General features: G+C 39.6%; 1 protein-coding gene and 1 long non-coding RNA gene across 6 annotated transcripts in view; both read right to left on the bottom strand.

The window, feature by feature from the left end:
- syt16 (synaptotagmin XVI) overlaps window positions 1–23117 on the bottom strand; it is a 44393-nt gene that overhangs the window by 8393 nt on the left and 12883 nt on the right. For 4 of the 5 annotated variants that reach the window (XM_067614709.1, XM_067614707.1, XM_067614708.1 and 1 more), the window contains 3 exons: window positions 15709–15882; window positions 8223–8447; window positions 3468–3712 (listed from right to left, as the gene is read on the bottom strand). In XM_067614709.1, the coding sequence (XP_067470810.1) occupies window positions 3468–3712; window positions 8223–8447; window positions 15709–15882 (644 nt within the window). Of the gene's footprint in view, window positions 1–3467; window positions 3713–8222; window positions 8448–15708; window positions 20239–23117 lie in introns of those variants that run through there. The other variant, XM_067614705.1, reaches the window with a different exon arrangement.
- On the bottom strand, window positions 20242–23115 carry LOC137200034 (uncharacterized). Its single transcript, XR_010931902.1, has 2 exons — window positions 21919–23115; window positions 20242–20528 (listed from the first exon to the last, which is right to left on the bottom strand). It is a non-coding gene; the product is annotated as an uncharacterized lncRNA (long non-coding RNA).

Below are 23117 nucleotides of genomic sequence, written 5' to 3'. Positions count from 1 at the left end.
ATATGCTCTAAAATAAGCTCTGTTAATCATGATGTATGCATGTATGAAGAGTCAAGAGACAGAAACTGAGAAATCCTGTCATAAAGGAGAAATAAACCCCCCCCCTTCCTTACTCCTCCTCCTCCTCCTCCTCCTCGCTCTGCAGCCTCCTATACAGTCAGCAAAGACAACATCGATTGTGTCGAGTGTTGACGGAGCGGGCCTGAGTGTCGGCGTTCACATGGCAACGGCGGAGGAGATAAGATAATCACCGAGCTCCTGCTGAGTCTATTGAACGTGCGGGTCAGGAGGTCCACACAAGAAGAAGAAGGAAACACAAAGACAGACCCTCACCTAATACACACTGAGGATACTGTGGATGTTTACTACAACTTTATATCAAAGTTAGGAGGCTGTAGAAGTAGTAATCGTTATTTCTAGTAAAAAAAGATCGTAGAGGCAGCAGTAGTTGTAGTAGAAGTGCTTGTATGAGTGATAAAAGTGACACTTGTACTTGTACTGGCAATGGTAGCAGTGCTAGCAGTGATATTATTAAGTGTTGTAATGACAGTAATAGTAATGGTAGCAGTAGTTGTCAAAGTCCAACTGAATCACATTTAATCATCCCTCTTTTCAGTCAAACGTAATGTCAACATGATTGTTTAAATTAATTTTTTTGTATTATTAAAATGAAGAAAAAATGTCTTTGGAAAAATATTAGAAATGCTCCTTTTTGTCTCAGCAGGCTTGGGGGGTGGGGGTAAGCTAATTTGTGATCCATTTTTATTAAACAACCTTATTACTGTAGATCATTTAGGGGACATATCCTTCTTTTTGTGATTTTACTTGAGGTGAACGTATGTAGAAATGCTGCCTGTAAGTCAAAAGTCAGGGCTTCAACCTGCTCTGAACACTTCGTTTGCATTGTTTTTTCTACCCTCTTGTCACACCTGCCCATAGACGGCCATCCATTCTTTAGCCTTGGTTGCTAAGGTGGTTGCTAAGGCGGTTGCTAAGGTTTCCATGTGTTGTCCACTCTCATATTTCAGATGTGATTCAGCTCCAACATGTACAGATGGATTTGAGAAGTTGACATTTGGAGTAAAGAAGGAGAAAAAGAAGTGAAATCCTGCTACTATAGTTTGTTTACGTAGCCTCCGGAGCCGGAGGAAGCTTCCTGAAGCTGACCAATCAGAACAGAGTGGGCTCATCAGGAGGCGGGCCTTAAAGAGACAGGAACTAAAACGGCCTGTTTCAGACAGAGGCTGAACTGAGGAGCTGCATAAAGGACCAATATAAGATAAATAAGGAGTTTTTAACTGGAAATCATGCAAAGATATTCTAGTAGAGCCCCAGAATATAAATATAGAGCTGGAAATGTGCAGAATATGTCGTCTTTAAAGAAGAACCAAAGTGTCAGTAACATCCGAGCTTAGCTCATAAGAATGTTCTGTAATCAATCCAATATTTTATTAGCTTGGAGAAACTTGATCTGTCGCCAAAACCAACAAACTGTAAGAGGAACAGAGCTAAAGAAACTCAGGGAGGGATTAGTAGCACATTACCTACTGGTTATTATCCATTTATATTCTTGTAACATTTATTGTGAATCTATCATGTGTCAATTTGTGTAGTATTAACTCTACAGCAGCAGTATTAAGACTGTTATATAACTGTATAAATAAACTGCTATAACATGGCACTCCCTCTCTGCTGATCCACTGATTCAACCTCATTTGTTATTTATGAAGCGTTTCTAGATATCGGTGTGTGTGTGTGTGTGTGTGTGTGTAAGAGGGAGAGAGAGAGTGTGTGTGTGTGCGTGGGAGGTGTGTACTGCACAGATTGCTCCCAATTTCAAAGTGTGATTTGGTGACTGAGAAGTTGTTAGATTCTACATTTTGCAGTCTCCTACGTGTACAAACACAACACAATATACACACACACAAACACACACACACACACATATACACACACATATATACACACACACAAACACACACACACACACATACACACACATATATACAATGATTATTATTCATGAGCTTCTGTTTGTAAGCCAACGGAGCGTGGAGAGCTGAAGGAAATATATCAACTATTTATACGAAACCTCAAGGCCTCAGAGCGCCGTGTTTGGTTTGTTTCCTCCAAAATGAACCTGAGAGGATAACATGGCAGCGTGATAATCCTCTCACAGCTGAATGATGATACCTCAGCCAAGCATGATGGGTAACAGCAGGGCTGCGGTCAGCTCACTGACCCTGTTAAGTAATCCTCGATTCCTGCCTTGATTTTTTTTTTGTTTTTGTTTTTGTTTTGGCTGATTATTGTGACCAGAAAAGTGTGAAATGTTGCTGATTTTTTGAAGGATTTGTCATGAAGTCAAGTCTCATTTTTTGTCTGTTTGTCTACTTGTTTTCAACACAGGGAACATATCTGTATATAAATGGATAGAGGAGAGTGTCAGTGCTCTAGGAATATCAAATTCTAGGCATTAATGATGTCATAAAAATATTGATAGTGCAACATGAAAAAAAAAAGTTCATTTTTTGATAACTGTGATAATCATGCTCTCTGGTTTTGGAGCTACAGATCCCATAATGCTTTAGGGACATAAACAAGAAATATAACAATATTGATTCAGTGAGTTAACTGCTTGGATGTATTAAGAGAGCTGATACGGCGCCACCGCTCTGCCAGTTATTCCCAGTGGCCACTCGCAGTATTCATTTTCCCCACAGACCAGCATTATAAAAGAGACATCTGTAAAACTGCTGACTGACACCTCCAACTGCAAACAATTATAAGTCTTTATATTATGATTTTATAATCCATGAAGGTTTTATATCTGTAAAACTGTCCTTAAACCTAGAAAAGCAATTTAAAATCAGTGACGTCATCCCAATGTAAAGTCAATGAGCCAGCTGATATTCAGTGGACCAAACAACACAGAAGCAAACCGGAAGCTAGAAAACTAAACGACGATTTAATAGATGAAGAGATCTCTGATCTAGTTCTTATAATTTTAGCTGTTAGCTGTGGGCTTCAACTTTTATATTTTGACAAATTGGCACCATTAAAAGTATGCTGAATTAATTATTAGCAGTTTCTGTTTGCAGTGTACCCAAAGATGCACAGACGTCTATCGCTGGATTAGTTATGAGGATTGTCAGAATGTTTCTGCAGGCCACCAAAGCTCGTCTCACAGTACGATCTAGCAACACAGTTTTGGATTGACGACCAAAGCGGATCTGTTTTCTTGTGATGAACAGGTAAGATAATGATGGGTCCTTTTCAGGTCACGTAAAGGTTTTAAGACCCATGGAAACCTCGAGTCTGTGCAGGCATTTGTGTTTTTTTGTTTTATATGAGAAACATACAAACACTCAGAGTTTTACTTTCATTATCACAAACACTGCAGAAACACTTGAGTGTCTGCTACACTAAATAATACATAAAATATCTGAAATGTCAGGATGCAGTACCTCAGGGCTCCAGGCGGAGGAGCTGTCTGTCTGGTCATTTTTGTCTATGGCCGTCTCCACGTCCTCGCTGCCGTCTGCGGCCTGCCGGCTTATACTGAGTGTGGGACTGTCCTTGGCGCCTGATGGGGGCGCCTCGACTCCTGCGGGTTTGTCCGGAGAGTTTGCAGACGCCCCCTCATCCTCTGCTGCTGCTGCTGCTGCAGACAGCGGGTCCAGGAAACGCTGCTGCTTCTGTGCCTCCATGTCTGCAGAAGGGAGGCAACAGAGTAGGAAAGTCAGCATTACACCCTCTGCTGGCCGGTTTTAAATCTGCGGGTGTGAGGACAGAGTGTAGTTCTGAGTAGATGTGCGGGAATGTTCAGTTTACAGCTTTGCTAGCTTGTTGCAGAAGTGCCAAAAGCTGCAGTTCCTTGAATGGCCACTTGAGGCTTCAAAAGCGAGTCAATCCCCATACACCCCCATGATAAAATGCCCAACTTCACAGCAGAAATAAACATGTTTACAGCCTGGTATAAAAAATGGTTTTGGTCTCTATAACTAATTTCATGACAACTGTATTGGGGGGTGAATTTTTTTTATAACTCATTTTATTAAGCCATAAAGTTATGCATAATTAAGGACGTGGCTGTGACATGTCGCTAGCCGCTAGGTGGCTTGTTTCAGCATCCAGGCTTCATTTGGCCTGTCTCAGCTCCACCTCTTTGCCCATTTTGGATTAGCTGGAAATTTGGCGGAGTCAGGCACTGCCAAGATGGCGACGGCTGGAGACGCCCACTTTGAGCTTCAAAACCGCTCTTAAGAAACCAGTGGGTGACGTCACGGTGGCTACATCCATATTTTTTTTACAGTCTATTGTTGTGCTACATATCACAACCTCTTGACTTTTTGCAGAACTTCTTTGAGAAATTTGCAGTATAGCACAAAGTCATGAGTAGGGCTGCAACTGATGTCGTATAATAGATTAATTGATTCGTTGTTTGGTCTACCAAATGTTCGAATATGGTGAAAAATGTCGGTCACTGTTTCTCAAAGCCCAAGGTGACGTCCTTAAATATCTTGTTTTGTCCTGACCAACAGTCCACAACCCAAAAATATTCAGTTTACTGTCAAAGAGGACAAAAGAAACCAGAAAATACTCACATTTGAGAAGCTGGAATCAGAGAATTAAGACATTTTTTCTTAAAAATATTATTCAAAACAATCAAAATAGTGAATGATTAATTTTCTGTCAATCGACTAATCAGCTCTAGCGAAGAGGTTGTGATATGTAGCACAACAAGCTAGTGAAGCTCTGTAAATGGAACCACATTCATGCACATGCTCAGTGACGTCTGCCTCACAAAGAACTACTCTCCAGAGACTGAAAACGTGATGCTGTTATTAGTCTTCGGAGCCGTTTCTAAACAAACTAACGTGACCAAACTGCTCATGACGAAGGAACATGTCACCCAGTGCAGCGGTGTGACTCACTGACGTGTTTTTAATAGTTTTTTGGATAACAAAGGAGGTCTACGGCACAGAGGAATAAGATATATCAGGCTTTGGATACACATACAATACTTGTGTGTGTAATATAGATAATTGCCAGACTGATCCTTTGAATGAAATAAATAACTCACATAACATTTTGCCGTGTTGAAGGGTGGAAACAGACAAATACTAACAAGCTGACCTGGCTGTACATTATGTGACAAGTCGTTCTGGTTGCCTCTCTCTGGTATAGCATCTAATTTAGTCTTAGAGGTCTAAAAGAAGCTCCCTAAACCTTGTTTAGGACTGCTGTGTGTTAACAGAGGCGATATTGTGTAATCTGTTAAACCTTGGCCTTTTCCTGAGACAGAAACACTCGGAGAACAGGCCGTACCTCAGACCAATCAATAGCAATTATCTCCTATTCACCGTCATTAATGTCGGTCTGACTGTTATATCAATGGCTGCATTGAGTGCTCGCCATGGCAACAGGCTGAGGTGAGTCATCAGCCTGTGTGTGTGTGTGTGTGTGTGTGTGTGTGTGTGTGTCTCGGTGTGTGTGTTACCTTGTTCATTTGTGGGTTATGTCACTGCACCGCTCACATGTTGGTTAAAGATGGAAAATAAATACCAGGCAGGTCACGGAGACAGAACGACCCCTCCGACCAAACAATGTCACCGCCCACCAACCGACCAGCTGCTCACCAAACCAAAGAGGTGCGTTCAAGTCCATACAAACATTTGTGTTTGCTCACCGTGATGAACGTGAATGTGATGCTAATCGGTTAACAAGTTAAGTGGTGTAAAAACGAGCTCTGAGGCTTTGCTGCACACCTGCACACCACACAGATTTACTTTTTTGTTTCTGTTTCCCTTATGTACATTTCTCCGATTCATCATGTGACCAATAAAACACCATATATGTATATAAAACATCACAATCAATCACTTCTTCAAGATGATTATATGCAAAATACACAGTAATCCTAAGAGAAATGTCCATTTAACCAGGACATCTTTTCACAATATCATTCAGAAAATGCACTTTTTCATCTCAAGCTGTCAATCAGTAAAAAAGTTAAATATTCATCTCCCTCTTTCTGTTGTGTACTCTGTAATTGAGGGTTTCATTAGTCTTTCTGGAGAAGTGAAGCTGTGTTTTTAAGATAAATGAGAATTTAATAGCTTAAATATCAGAGTGTTGTTGTTGTTTTAGAGGCTGCCAAAGGTTTACTGTTTTTATTCTTCTTCTGTGGTGATAAATCAGTGTGACAAATGTTTTACTCTTTTAATTTATCCACATTTATACATGTAAGTGTGTGTGTGAAGCAGAGGAGAATTTGCTTTTGCCTTTGTTTTGTGGGAAAATGTCACTTCAGGCTCAAATGATAATCCAGATTATGTTTTGCTGGATGTTGGAATTATCATTAATCACAATTTTTTTTAGGAAGGAACATTTGAGGAGCCACAAAACTTTTGTCAATCTTTGTTTATAACTCAATTGCAGACATTTCCTGAATTAGATGAAATATAATAATATGATGGGCTTTTCAAAGTCTATTCAAAATATAAAAGCTTTTCTGGTAAAACAACAATTACAATGTGAAAAAATAAATCTGCTTGATTAACATAGAATCAAGTTGATCCAACAGAATTACATTACAGTAGTTGGAAACATCAATCTCACAAAAAATGGAGAGTATAAAATGAGCCGTTCAAACACCAGAAAACAACTGTGTACAAACAAGTGTCTTAATTAAAGCTGCTGTCTGTCCACAGCCACAGCAGTCCAATCACACTGAGCCTCTCTGAGCTCTTTACAGCCTCTAATCTGCAGTAAAAACATTATTTGGGGCCTTTTGGCTCACTGATGCCGCGATGGATTAGTGGAGGGATCTTTCAGATTTTCTGTTTGATGGAGTTTTAGGCCTTCCAGTTTGACAACGATAAACTGATGCAACTGACAATCACTTCTCCCTTATATAAGATTACAGACAATTACTCTGTACTCACAAGCTTAGTCAAGCCCTGTTGGAAGCAGCAAACAGCAGAAATACATGAACATAGTGGAACATACAGCAGCTAAAGAGCCAGATATTTCCCTCAGGAGTCGGTAGAGAGCAAAAACAGAGCTAAAAGAGACTGAAACACGACTCTAAATGAATGATAATGTTGCTCCGTAACTGCTGGATGTGGAAATAAACAACTGTGTGTTCAACAAGTTCAACATTATCAACGTGATAAATATGTTCATTTTGTTTTTTGCAGCTTGTTTCTGCTGAGCCAGAGTGGTCAAAAAAAATCAGTTACTGCAGGTTTAAGCATCTAAGCTGTCACTCTTTGCTCTCTAGCAGTCAAAAACCACTTTATACAGTTTAACATTTTAGAATTGTTTTACATTTTCACATGTAAATACAATATCTCATTTAATCAAACATTCCCTTTAAACAGATTGTGAACTTCTTTTTGCCTCTGCTGTATGTAAACATATATCCATGTTTTTATCAATTGGCCAATCAATGCTTATGCTATAATGTAGGAGTTAGTGGGTAATGATAAAATCTTCAAATTTTGTGATATTAAAATATGTTGTGATATAGTAAATGTTGAAACTCACAGGAATGTCTTTTTTTGTCTTGTCCAAAAATATGTACCTACATTTTTGGCTACTTTCAGCAGAAACAACACTGACATGTCATCACCTTTTAAATTGATATGTTGAACTTGTTAGCAAACAGTTGCTTATTTCCACATCCAGCGGTTATGGAGCAACATTATCATTCATTTGGAGTCGTGTTTCTGTCCACCTGGTGAATATAAGTCCAATATTCACTCTCTTTTAGCTCTGTTTTTGTTCTCCACCGACTCCTGAGGGAAATATCTGGCTCCACTATGTTCACCAGCTAGTCTACAGCTAACTGTGTTTGTTTGCTATTTGGTGCTAAGCAGGGAGTGTACAGTGGCTTTTTAGAGCTTTTTCTCTGAAAACGGCTGCCTAATGCAACCGAAAACAATGCTATGAGAGCGCTGAGAGTGAACCAAAACAGTAAAGTTGCAGCCAGACAACTAAATAATGAGCTGAGAGAGAGTCACGACCAACAATATCAATTATAGCTGATTTAAATGCTTGACATATCTAAGAATCTCCTCACATTGATGCAAAATGCAATTAATACAACCATAGATATTAATGGGATGCTTTCATATATAATATCATATCGCCCAATCCTACTCTAATGTGTGCTGAGGAAAACAGTGCAAAAAGTAAAAAGTTTGACAGCACACCTTCACAGTCTGACGGCTCAGTGCTGCCCTCCTCCTGGTCCGACAGTCGGGTGAATTTGTGTCGTCGGCTCAACGCCAGCTGAGTCGTCTGAGACTGCTGTTCACCGCCGTTAGCCGCCGCTTTACGGAAACTCTGCGAGCGTGACACGGAGATCTCAAACTGCTTCAGGACCTCGTCCTCGCTGTCAGAGGAGCTGGTGCCACCATCGTCACCGTAACTGTTCACTGGACGGAGACAAACACAGGGAAATAGAGGGATTGACGAAGAGGAAAAGCTGGAGGAGTTCAGGAGAGGAGAAGAGAGGAAAGGAGAGGAGATCCAGATGGAAGGAAGACATTAAAAACACTTGAGTGCATTGTCAACTGGCAGATCCAGCTGCATTACTTTGGTCCTTAAATACATAACATTTCTTTACAATTTGCACCTGGACATACTGTTGGATGTTGGATGATGTTCAGTGGGTGTTCTCGACCCAACTAAACATTGATAGGAGATTTTTGTAAGACAACTTTTTCACCACAGTCATCAAAACACCAAATATCTTTTGGAGGAATGGTATTCATGTAGCTGTGGTAAATACTGAGAGAATCACAAGGAACTTCTTACTAACAAAAGCTGCAACTTTGATTTGACTAACTTAGATGGATAAAGCCTCATTTGATATTCAGTTTTGCGTGGGAGCATTGTTCCATTTACAGAGCTTTGTTAAAGTCAAGAGGTCGTGATATGTAGCACAACAAGCTAGTGAAGCTGTAAACAAAACTGCGTTCCCATACATGCTCAGTGGCGTCTGCCTTACTCAGAACTACTCTCCGGAGAATGAAAATGTGATCGCTGTTATTAGTCTCTGGAGCTGTTTCTACAAAAACTAACGTCACCAAACTCTTCATGATGAAGGAACATGTGACCCAGCGCAGTGGATTGGTTCACTGACGTGTTTTTAAAGAGGCAATATTACGCTTTTTGTGATTTTGTGATTTATGTACTGTTATGATGTTAGATATCTATGCTAAACATAGTTCCAGAACTTGAAGTGAACATATGTAGAAATGTTTGTCGCTTGTTGACATACGACGAGCTGGCCAATCAGAACAGAGTGGGCTCATCAGGAGGCGGGGCCTTAAAGAGACAGGAGCTAAAACGGCCTGTTTCAGACAGAGGCTGAACTGAGGGGCTGCATAAAGGACCAGTATAAGATAACTAAGGAGTTTTTAACTGTAAATCATGCAAAGATATTACAGTCCCAGATTAAAAATATAGACCTGGAAATGTGCAGAATTTTAATACTTTAATATTCCCACCCTTTAATACTCTTTGGACAACAACAGAGGTCTATGGCACAGGGGAATAAGATATATCAGGCTTTGATATGCACAACAATATTTGTAATTAGGATTGATTCCTTGTTGGTTTGGTCAGCCTTATCTTTTAAATCACATGCAGAAAACTCCGCTCATTAAATGCATTCTGAGGTTTTTTTGTCCTGGAACATAATCAGGATTAAAAAACACATTTTGAAAACCAAAGCTGTCAGCAGCTGACTGAGGAATCAGGACTCACTAGTGGAGATCAACAACACCATCCACCTCCTCGCAGGTACAGTGTATTAAAGTCATTTTGTGCTGCGTGGGAGTAAAATTATCCCTCGTTTATGGGATGTAAATGCTCATAAAATAAGCAAGAACACATATAAAGCCGTGCACTCTTCTTCTCTCACACAGCCTGTCACTGCCAAGAGAGAATGAAACAGCGTCAGCCTGGTGGAGGGTCACTCCACTCACATCATAATTTCACCATAATTGGCTAGCAACAGCTGAATGAGTGACGCGGCGGTGGAGCGATCAGCCCCTCCTCTCTAAAGTGCAGGTCACTGGCTCTACCTGAGCGATCACCATGGTTACCTGCCGAACACGAAGCTGTTCTGAGTGGGCGAGTGTCGGCTGATTGGTCCGTTAACGTTTGTCTTCTGAAGCTCTTCACAGGCGGAAGCTTCCATAGTGGAGAAATGTGGCTCAATGAATAAATTGACTGCATTTATACAGAGCTTTTATCTAAACTGCTTTACAACGTGCCTTTAAATCACCCACTCACATGGCTGGATTAACCTCCTATGGTAAAGGTTTGTTAAAGGGGATATATTCTGCACATTTCCAGGTCTATATTCATATTCTGGGGCTTTACTGGAATATCTTTGCATGATTTACAGTTAAAAACTCTTTATTTTTCTTATACTGGTCCTTTACGCAGCCCCTTAGTTCAGCCTCTGTCTGAAACAGGCCGTTTTAGCTCCTGTCTCTCCCAATGAGCCCACTCTGTTCTGATTGGTCAGCGTCATGAAGCTTCCTCCGGCTCCTGAGGCTACATAAACAAACTATAGTAGCAGGATTTTGCTACAACACATGGAAAAACCTTAGCGGCAAAGGCAACAGAACAGACATTTGTGGGCATGTGCAAACAATCTGATGTCATCACGAGGAGGAAGTAGACGTAACTTTGCAAATGAAGTGTTCAGAGCAGGTTGAAGCCCTGAAGTTTGACTTGCAGGGAGCAAGTTGGAGCATTACTACATACAAGTTTTGTTTAACATCCAGCATCGTCACAATATACGAATGACAGAAAATCATGAAAAGCATGTCATGTCCCCTTTAATGATAAGATGATAAATGACAGAAATGTAAATGGCAATAAATTTGATCATTCACTGGTAGCAGCTTCTCAAATGTGAATATTTTCTATTTTTTCCAGTTTTGGATGATAGTAAACTGTTTCTGTTTTTGACTATTTGTCAGACAAAACAAGTCATCTGAACATATTAACTCAGGCTTCAGGGAATAATGATCGCCATTTGACATTTTATACAGTAAAACAAAATTTAACAAAAATTGAATTCAATATAATCTACATCAGCAATTCAGGACCTCTTTAAGACCAGGGCCCCAAGATGAAAGATCTGTCTGAGTTGATATCGTGCTTCAGTGGTGCAAATTTCTATAACAAATTTTCAGTTAATCAAATTATGTAGACCTTAAACGATATGGAGTAAACGTGCACATGCACACACATATGCAGGTGCAGAATAAGCAGTTGTCAAACCATAATGGAAAAGAATACTTTTTCATAAGTAAAAGACCTGAATTTAAACATTTATAAAGCACAAATATTATCAGTAGAAATGTATTTGAACGGCTGAACTGATGAATGCACATGCAGCATGAGCTCATCGACACAGACGGTGTTTACGCCATAAATTGCACCTGTTCAACTACAGGATTAGATTTGTTTCATGACTGAATGACTGAAAGAAAGAATCAAACAAAAAAATGTAATTGAAAGTGAATAAAAATAATTTCAAACCAAAAAATGTCCTCAAAGGCAAAACTTTCAGTAAAACTACACAAGATTTTTTACATTTGATTACAATATTCTCAAATTTTCTTTCACTAATTAGGATTTCATTTCTTAATTTTTCAGTTTTGTACCACTTCCCGACCACTGATCTGTTCCTCCAAAAGTAATTGGCCAATTGGGACGCAGCCCTGTAACACCCGCCTACACGAGAGCTTTGTGTCAGAACTGAAAGATTTAGCTGCAAAACTATAAAAAGTGACAGCAAAAGAGAAAGGAAAAGTGGAGAATATTGTAATCACATGTTTCACTCTTGTATAGTTTTAATAGAACTTTTGCCTTTGAGTTAATTTTTTGGTTTCAAATGATTTTTATTCACTTTCAATTCCATTTTTTTTGTCTGATTCTTGGGAGACTTTGTTCAATAACGAAACAAATGTAATCCCATATTCATTTATAATCCTGTACATTATACGGAAAAGCATCACATGTGTACAGTATATTGGCTCATTAAAAACATCACATCCTGACAGGAAGTACAACCAGGGCTCCTTTAGTGAAAGTAGCAGTACAAGAGCAGAAAAAATGTAGATGTTTAAAGCCTCATTATGACATTTTTTGTTACGTAAGTACACAGGTTAAACAAGTGATGGATTACATACTCCTTACTCATGAAATATCCCTTTAAAACTGCCCGGATAATACCGAAAATGTACTGTTATTTAGCTAAAACATTGACATTTAGCTTAGTTCCTGACAAATTAACATTTTGGACACATAAGATCTCCAAACATAACAGTGTAAATGTATGTTTTGTCCTTATTTGTTATATTTGGTGTACAAAAAGTCAAATTCATTAAAAGCTTTTCATTGTTTCTGGCAGAAATGAAACTATTTTAAGGTTTAAAACTATATTGACTGATATTATGGTTGAAAGCAGCTCCTACCTCGCTCTGTGAAGCTCCAAAGGATTTTGAGTTGTGAAAGTTAAAGAGAGAGACTCCAACCAGGATGTGTTGTTTGTTCAGGAAACCGACTGGAAATACCTGCAGCAGAGCCGCAGCTGCTCCACCTGCTGCAGGTGAGAAACCAGCTCAGTGTTTGCTCATTGTTTGACTAGTGGGGCAGGAAGAATCCGGTCTCCACCTTGATCCAACCCACCAGCGTATTTAAAGTAAAATACTGAAAAAAAATCTGTTCGTTTCAGCTGACCAGTGTGTGTCATCTGAGCTTCATTCCAGTTTCAAAGCTACAAAACTTGTTTAAATACAAAAACTTTTCTTTGCAGGTTTCAAAATTAAAGTGACACATTTAACTACTAACTGGTAGTTAAATGTTTAGTCCAAGATCAGCAACTGAGGTCTGCTTAAACCTGCAACAACTGATTTTTTTGAGCCAACATTCATTTGGAGTCGTGTTTCTGTCCACCTGGTGAATGTAAGTCTAATATTCACTCTCTTTTAGCTTCTGTTCTTGCTCTCTACCAACTCCTGAGGGAAATATCTGGCTCTTTAGCTGCTAAATGCTCCACTATGTTCACCAGCTAGTCTACAGCTAACTGTGTCTGTTTAATGTTTGGTGCTGAGCAGGTAGTGTACAGCGGCTTTTTAGAGCTTTTAAAAAAAAGCTGCCTGCTGTGGCCGAAAACGACACTATGAGAGCACTGAGAGTGAACCAGAACAGTAAAGTTGCAGCTGTACAGATAAACAATGAGCTGAAACTCACTATAAAGCTCCGTAAAGCCGAGAGGAGGCTCTGTAGGTTCATCACTACGAGCCACAACCAACACATTACTAACTGTCAGCTCATGCGGTTTTAAAAGTGTTCCTGATATTTTGTCCACCTCATTAACATACATGAGGAGGACAGAATATTAGGAACAATTTTCAAAATAATGCACTCCAGTACACCAGCACCCCACTATATGACCTCAATAATAAAGTAGAATTATCACCTTTCTGACAACAAAAACTGAAAATGTAAAAAGTTTGTAAACGTTGAATTTATGGCAGAGCTGTTGTATTGCATTGCATTAGATTGCACAGGTGTTCCTAATAAAGTGCTCAGTGAGTGGACATTTGAGAATACTACAACCCAGGCCTGAAGCTTTACATAGAAAACTGCCCAACGCGTCCTGACAACGGGTCATATGTCGTGTTGAACTTTATAGTAAACATGCAAAAACGCTGTATGATGCTTGAAAGACACATTGAAATGAAAAATACATTTTCCACGCTAAGCTAATGATTCATTTATCTCTTGTTACATGATAAACATGTGCCTGTTAGCACCCGCCCACCCGCCAAATGCAGGTAGAAATCAGCAGCGGCGTGTAACACAGTCACTCTTACTGGCCATTTTGGCGGGTGGCAGTCCATGCTGTGAACTGTTTTGTCATGAAGTGGAGCAGCGCTGCGGAGGATCGATCCGAGGAAAACTGCTGTCAGCTCGACTCCCAGCAAGCATTGCTTTTCCTACAGCCACTTAAAGGGCTGATAAATGCAGATAAATGCCCGTTCCTGTCCCTCTTCCCGCTGCAGCTACGAGAACATGCACACAAACACACACCCCAAACAAACACACACCCCAAACAAACACACACACACACACACACACACACACACACACACACAGAGCTAGCAAGAGGAAAAATTAGGAGTGGAAGATTCTGTCATTTTGAATCAGGAAACAATTGAATTGATTAGACAAATATAATTTGTTCTCTACCGCAGAGATTTTCTTCTTCTTTGTATTATTTACTGTTGTTGTTAATAAATATTTAAATAGACAAAGTTTTTCTCTTGCTAGTTTTTTTCATTTCAGTTTTTATCTTTTCAATCTTAATCTTCTACACCCCTGCACCACTTTCATTCTGTGCAATAAGAAGCTACTCTTTGTATGTGTTTGTGTTAATCGGTTGCATGTTTTCATACAAAAGGAGCTTTGCACACAGCCTTATCAGAGCTGAGTATGTGATGACTGTAGTGTTATACAATCTATTTGAAGAACGAGATTTACAACCCTTTAAATGTAAATGACCACTGTAAACACCCAAAGCACACAATCGTCAACTTTAATGAAATAAAAGTTTCCCAACAACAAAATTGTGGCTTGTGACATCAGAAAACCACTGGCTACAGTTAATGTTTTAACTTTCTTTTCCTGTAAAATATGTTGATGACACATCTTGAACTTGTGGGCGGTTACATAAATGTATCCAATCAAATGCGATTTAGTTATGACAAGCTAACCCAGCCCGTCATATAAAACCACACTCAACTGTTAGCTTGTGTGTAGATAGCAGAGCAGGATGGTGTGTGTTTAGATTCCAGTTGGCAAAAACTTTGTTTACATTAGATTTGATAGATAGAAGCTAAAGATGCTCTAACATTTAGTTAGCCTTCGGTGACCTTTACTCTGGGCGTTAGCGGTGTTTGACAAGTGGGAGAGGACAGACGGACTGAAAAGAGAGAACAAAAACTACAAACCGACTTGTCTCGTTCTCTCTGTTCCTCTCGAATGTGCTCTTTCTCCCTCACTGCTGAACTTTTCTTCAAGGTTTTTATAATGTTAATATTTTTTTTATTGTGAGCTGCGGCAGAGCTTTGTGGCGGTATGTGGCTGACTCACTCGACTCTTTCTCTCATAGACACACACTCGCCCACAGAAACCGCTGCACAAATACAAACCTGCCCACACGCTCTCTCTCTCTCTCTCTCTCTCTGTTCCTGATGAGTTTAATTGGAGTCTTACAGCAAAGGAGTCACGTACTCTCTCTCTGAGGTGATTAAGGTTATATAATCAATGAACCTTGACTAGAAAGCTGCGGCGCTCATTCAGCCAGCGTTCATCTTTAAGAAATATCAAGACAGACTTGTCTCACAGGTTTTCAGTGGTAGACTCTTGGGTGTAGTTCAACATTTTGGGAAATAGTCTGACTATCTTTCTTTCTGAGAGTGAGATGTTCAGATGGATGTCGGGATGTGTTTAGCTTTGTGTAAAGACTGGAAACAGGGAAACAACCTAAAATTCTTGTACTTTTTGTTTAATCCACAAACAAACCACCTTGTCAGGTAAATGTGTAAACATACTGTTGGTGGTTTTACTTGTGAGTACAATCTCCCTCTGTCGGTCACTCACCGAGCCCCTGGCGGATTCCCGCTCGTCCTTTCCTGCGGCGACTGTGCGGCTCCAGACAGGGCAGTCCGCCAACACGTGAAAAACACAGCTTCTTGTTGATGAAGAGGAAGAGGACAGCCAGCGCCACGATGAAGACGCCCACCGCTGACAGGAAGCCGATGGCCTCTGGGGTGACTGGCAGGAGGAGGGAGAGGGAGAGAGGACACACAATGACACACTGATCAGACCACACAAACAGACAGCCTGGATACACACACACACACATACACACACACACACACACACACACACACGGTACGCATGGTACATGTGATACACACAGACAGAACGAGTGATACTTTAGTATTTGTGCGACCCTCAGTGCCTTGCTCATGAGCAGAGTCAGTGTCAGAACAGCTGCTGGAAAAACAGTCTTCCCACAAAGTTTGCTGGGCTGAACCAGCAAGTCGATGCCTTTCTCAAGAGTACTCAATGGGTAGTTTTATAAATGAAATTCTCTTCTTCATTTACTGTTCACAAATACTTTTTTCTTTTAACGTGATGTGATATTTCTGTGAAACATGTGGGTCACATATTTACCTGTCTGTGTCTTTAAGCTACAAGCCCATTGCTACCTGTGTAAAATATTTGTTGGGGACTACTTTGAGCATTTGGTGCTTTAGTGAGTATTTCTGGCAGGATTGTGTGTGTGGGATTGAGTGACAATAAACTACAGCGTGTGTGTTCATAGTGATGAAGGACAATGTCACCCAGTGCAGTGGTGGGGCTCATTGACGTGTTTTTAATAGTTTTTGGACAACAACGGAGGTCTACGGTTGGCTACAGAGGGATAAGATATGTCAGGAACTAAGAAAAGAAGAAGTAAGCAAACCTCAATCAGAATTCCACTGACATTTGTAGTAACGTAAATAACTAAAATTCCAGCCTTGGAATATAACCTTCCTCAGTATGTCGTATTGTTCACCTCATATGTTAACACAAGGACGGTAATAAAAAAGAAAAGATCCGTATCGGCCTGAATATAAGAGGATATCTTCTTCTGGATATTACATTTGAAAAAGTGGGGGTTTTCACAACATCAGATCTTCTTTTTGAATGAAGAGAGTACCACTGCTAACACCAGCTCCTACACAGAATGTTGCATTATGGGTTGTTTTTAGCATTAATGTTGCTATGCTCGCAAGTTTCTTCCAATCTGTTTGTAGTGAGTCTGTGGGGAAAAAGTGAAGAAGTGTTTTGTCAGCTCAGTTTAACCTGCAGGAGTTTCTGAGGGCTAGCGTAATGTGTTTTTCTGCCATAGAGGAAATAAATAAAGTGAAAATGAATCTAAAGCGTCTTTTGACGTCTTTACTGCAGAAATTAACTGCTGTCATAAATGATGAAGACTTAAAGTCTGCAAGTATTTTTCCAAAACAGGTGTTGGAAAAGTTGGGGGGTCGTCTTATAATCAGAGTAGGTTTATACAGAGATTCAATAAAAATCCCATTCACATGTATACCTCTGCTAACGAGTAAAAATACAGCTTTGGAACAGAACTTTTGTCAACAGTATGTCGTGCAGCTCGCTTTATATATCGTTTCCCATTAGTCACAGAGGTTTACGGTCTAAACGTCACAGCTCAACAGAGGAGACGCGTCCATGAGCGAGTGGACAGGTGTAGTTTTCTGTGCGCACAACAAGTGTTGTTTAACTATGTTAAAATCACAAAGTTTTAAATTTCTGACACCAGCTGCTGTAGTGGAGCCGATCAGTCTGACAACATGGAAAGTAAACTCCAGGAACACGCTTCATTTTTTCAGAAAGACCGATGAAAGAAACTCTGAATGAGAAGTTACAGAAGGCTTACCAGACGTGAAGTCATGACTTTGGCTCTTTATTTGGGACAATACGGTAATATCGTTGTCTATGAAGCATTGATTTGAAGTCTCTTGTACTGATAGCTGGTACTGATAATGCATAGCTGAATGGAATTTCTGAATATGCTTAAAAATGACCTTGCAAGTCTCTTATTATTTTTGCTCAACTGCCTTGCACACAAAGTCCTAAAAAATACAATTAAGTCTTTCTGCATTTTACTGAAAAAAATATCATGATCTTGAATCGTCCTCAAGGTTGAAAGATTAAAATTATTTGACAATATTGCCCAAAACCTCAGACAAATATATAAAAGAAAAGGGGAGAAGAGAAAAAAGGCGAGGAGAAATCTTTGGTCTAAAACTGAATGAAAACCGAGAAGAAAATAACCACAGAAAAAAAGAGAAACTGCAGCAGAAATGTGGAGAAACGAAAAGAGAGATGAAGTGATAGGAGGCGTATGACTCTGCTCTCCATTAAGGCGGCTGAGACTCCTTCAAAACGAAGATGAACAGAAATGCATAACGGGGGGGGGGGTCGCCGTCTCCCGTTTCCACGGTAACGATTCAGAGCGGAGAACTGAATCAATGGCAGCAAACAGAGATGAGTAGACATCCTGCTGAGAGCCGACGCCATAGAAAGGACTCTGCGTAGGTGTGTGTGTGTGTGTGTGGATGTGGATGTTATACTATTACTTATTTTATAGGCCACCTTTTTGTTTTTCACATCGTCTCTCGAACTGTCATCTTTAGGAATCGAAGCTCCCACGCTTTCCAGATGTACCGTATTAATCTACACTGAAAACATCCACTCACATCGCCAACCAACAGCGCGTCCGTGTGTTTTGTGGTAAAATAATGAGTAACAACAGCAGCTGGATCCTTAAGTGAAGATGCTGTTTTGCTTAAACTGGAACATCTGTAATATTTTAATCCTGTATCTGTATCAGTAAAAGTAAAACCCCTAACAGAACTGCAGAAAAGTTGCACTAGTTGTTCATAAGTTCAAACTCTGCAAAGTTATGATGTTTGTTAAGAGGAGATCACACAAACTATTTCTAACATAGAGATTTATTAATAGAGCTGCAACAAATACTTTGCTGTTTCAACTTCTCAAATGTGACTATTGAACATATTCTGCACGTTTCCAGGTCTATATTTATATTCTGGGGATCTTCTGGAATGTCTTTGCATGGTTTCCAGTTTAAAACTCCTTATTTATCTTATACTGGCCCTTTATGCAGCCCCTCAGTTCAGCCTCTGTCTGAAACAGGCCGTTTTAGCTCCTGTGTCTTTAAGGCCCGCCTCCTGATATGCCCACTCTGTTCTGATTGGTCAGCTTCCAGTGGCTGTGTTTCAGACGAGGTCCGGCAGCTTGGGAGGCTACGTCAACAAACCATGAAACAATGTAGTAGTAGGATTAAGACTTACTACTTTTTCTCGTTCTTTACTTGCAACTTCTTAAATACATCTGTACATGTTGGAGCTGAAATCTGGCCTCCTAAAGCTGTTATTTTAGAAAGTTATGTTAGCTTGTGATGCTATTTCCTGTTTACATGCAGTAGTTGATTGCTTTTGAGTAAATTGCGCCACAGATGTAGTTTTAAGAGCTTTTCAGAGCTTCTCAACAGTAAGAATTCCCTCATTGCAATATTTCATTTTAGAGTTTTAGTTTGCTATGATGGTCTGATTGCAGTTTCAGATGCTTTTCTTTGTTGATAAGACAAGTAGTCTGAAAACTGTAAACCTGAAAGATATTAAAACTCAACACAAGGTGCTACCTGCGAAACTCAAACCAAGCTACACTTACTTTTTAATGGGAGAAGTTTTCTTTTTAAAGCACACTGCTCTACAAGCTGCTGTTCACTCCCACATCTAGAAGAGACATCTAGAAGACGCTGCAGTGCTAACACACAGCAGATGCAGCACAGGAACACTTCTGCGCTGGTTATAACACCCTCCAAGTTTCACTTTAAAAAAACACATCCCCACCACCTACTCCTTCCTCACCTACATGCTTATGATGACAGTGACAGAGAAGATGCGGCTGTCTCGTCTGGAGGTGGAGATCATCTTTGTTTTGTTGATGTTCTTTTTTATCAGTTTTTTGCTGCAGCATGACTCGAGAGATGGCAATGATGGTTGTTTGTTTTTATTGAGTGTGAAAAGTATTTTTTTTCTTTTTGAATATTCATCTATATTCAACAAAAGTTGTCAGCCCAGTTTTTCTCCTTCTTTTTCTTTAATTTCCACAAGACGGAGATGTAACTGAGAGAAGCAGGTACGCAGATGCAGTGGTCCAGATATATTATTTAGTTTTTCTCTGTGGTTTTATGACTCCGTTACATTAACATAACATTTATTTATTTATTTAGGGGGGAACCCAATCTACTATTTCAAATGTTAAGGATAAACTTACATGTTCCACAAAATACTAGTTTGGATGAAAGTCCAGATTTGATTTGGGAAAAGTGTTAGCATGGCGCCTTTACAATAGTCCTGCTGTATTTTACCTCATTTTAATTCATATGTTCATATGTTTATTTCAATACATTTTAAGTACAGTGCATAGGGAAAGAAAAACAGAAAATGATCTTTAAGAAAACACATTAGAAGTTGGATACAACAAAGTAGTGGGGCTTTAAACTTGTCTAAATTAAGAGCATAACAGCAAAATGAAGGTGCTATGATGCATTTAAGAACTAGGAGCTGGTTGAAATAAAATTCAAAAAGCCTGTGGATGAGACTTAAATTAATTTAAAAAAAAGAGAAAACTCTCCTGCTGAAATGAGCACAGTGCGACAGTAAATGTTTGGACGGTGTGTTCGGGTGCTGCAGTAAAGTGGAGTTTCCCTCTCAGCTGCTCTGACAGTCAGACACAGAGCTCAGTGTTGGAGAATCAGAGACTCCCACTGTCTGCACCCAGATGGACAGGAAGAAACCCCGGGTCAAAGTCTGGCTTCACACCTGCTACACACACACACACGCACACACACACACACACACACACACACACACACACACACACACACACACAGGACTCATGGTCGCATCAACACACACACACACATCATTATACACAAACTACCAAAATCTAAGTAGGGCTGCAACTCATGATTATTTGTTTATTCTCACATTCATTTATTGTTTAGTCAAAAAAATACATTTAAAAAGTGAAAACTGCACGTCAAAGCACAAGGTGACATCTTCAAATTGCTTGTTTTGTTGACCTTATGTATTTTTACTCTTTTTAACATTATTATGTTTGCATTTTTATATTGTCTTTGTGTTTGTGAATGAACTGTATATGTGCACTTTGTTTGCAAACTCACTTGCCTCAAATTGCCCCTTGAGGGATATTAATACTCGCTAAAGTTTGATATATTTAGGGGTATGAAACCGGGTATATCGACACTCAAAGCTTCCACGCTAAATGCAATTTGTCATTTTATAGATGCAAAAACAATCGTATCCAACTCTACAGCTGTCAGTGATGAGGAGAAATCAATATAATAAATAATCGTCCGAAATCTCAATTTGCTGCTTGCTATAGAGCAAACTACTGATTGACGCATTCTGTAACTATTCACTTCACGGTTTATAGGACTGTTGTGACTCAAGTGGACTAATATAGCTAGCTGTCATCTAAGTTATTTTTAACTTAAAATAACCTTTTTGTGTATGTTGCAATAACTAGATTTTCACATAGACACAAAAAAATTGACCAAAATGTCCATGAAAACGTCTAAAACCACTGCAGCATAATTCAGTTCTCATCTGTTCATATGTATGCTCAACGTTTCACTAAAATATGGCTGATTGAAATGTTTCAGGTGAAGTTTTGGAGCATTAAAGACTGAGAACGAATGACATGGAAGCCATGTATTTGTGTCAGTTAAGGATGATTCCTAATGTCTGTAATTTCTCCTAATGATGATGATGATTGAATTTAGAGATTGAGACCGTAATGACTTTTTGAAAACAATGATTGACTTAGTATTTCTTGAGAGAAGTTCAGGCTTTTTGAATGTGAGTCAGCTGAAGCGTTTAGCGGTCATCGGTGGCACTTTAAGGTACTTCAGCCTCGAGACGTGATGATGAGCTGATCTCTGTTAGCTTGGTGCTACATTTCCTGGCCCAAATTCCACCTTCCCATTATCATGTGTATCATCATGTCATGTCACCCAGTGCAGCGATGTGGCTCATTGATGTGTTTTAATAGTTAGTTTTTAGACAACAACGGAGGTAGGGGATCTATTATGCTCATTTCAAGCTCTATATTTTTATTCTGGGAGTCCACTAGAGTAGCTTTGCATGATTCACAGCTCAAAAAACTCCTTATCTATCTTATACTGACCCTTTATGCAGCCCCTCAGTTCAGCCTCTGTCTCCAACAGGCAGTCATAGCTCCTGTCTCTTTAAGGCCCGCCTCCCAACGAACCCACTCTGTTCTGATTGGCCAGCTTTCTGGAAGCCTGCCATGGGCCAACCGTATCAGAGTTGTGTGAAGTTACCACTGATGCAAACTCAACATTTCCTGCTTAACTGCTTCATATTAAAAGCTTTTAAATTACTTAATAATGGGAGACGTTTATTATGAAGATTTAACAGGAAATGAAACGTGTTCCTCATCGAATTAGCAGAGCTTCATTAGCGGCACAAAAAACAATCAACACAACAACATATGGAGATATTTGGAGCTCCTTGTTCAGTGGATCAGTTAGAAATAATGCAGGGAGCAACAGCACAAGTAGAAACAGCCTCAGTGATGATGATGTTTGATGAAGAGCTGCAGATGACCAGCACACCTCCAACAGGTAAACTATTTATTTTACTTTGCCCTGCTGTGTAATGGAAAAACACTCACAGCGTGCCAGATCGACTTGAGTCACGGCTTGGCATGACTACCCCCCAAAACAATGGAAAAACACCATAATGTTAGCAGACCGTGAACTGGCCCGCAGTGCGTGGAGCATATGACCATATAAACGTAGAAAAAGTAGGAAAAAAACGTTGGACACCGAGCGTTCAGAGCAGTCTGAAGCCGATTATTGAAGGGATTCTTCTACATACGTTTACCTCATTATTTGACACTTTGGCCACATTTAATATGAACATCTGACATTTTAACATTAGATATATGACTGAAAATAACGGAAAAGCATAATAGGTCCCCTTTAACAATAAGAAGATCACCAGCTTTATCCTTTAATAGAATGGTGTCCTTATCATGGAAAACCTGCAAATATTCACATTTGAGAAGCTTCTAGCAATGAATTTTTGGTATTTTTGCATTTTAAAAAATGACAATTAATCAGTTATCAGAAAGGCTACCAATTAAATTCCTGTCAACTGACTAATTGATTAATCATCTAATCATTTTGGGTGTACAGTGCTACTTAATAGGGGCCCAATAGGAAGTTAAACCGGTCTGATAACATTGTTTTAGAAAAGCTTTCCCTCCCACAGTACACAAGACCAGCATTTTCAGACTTTTCTGTGGGAGTTAAAAAACATCTGAATCTGTGTGGATAGAAAACCAAAACATGGTGTTAC

This window comes from Thunnus thynnus, chromosome 16 (assembly GCF_963924715.1).
Source record: "Thunnus thynnus chromosome 16, fThuThy2.1, whole genome shotgun sequence".
Classification (NCBI taxonomy): Eukaryota; Metazoa; Chordata; class Actinopteri; order Scombriformes; family Scombridae; genus Thunnus; species Thunnus thynnus.
Note: the sequence above shows the minus strand (reverse complement) of the source record. Positions and strands in the feature narration are given on the sequence as shown.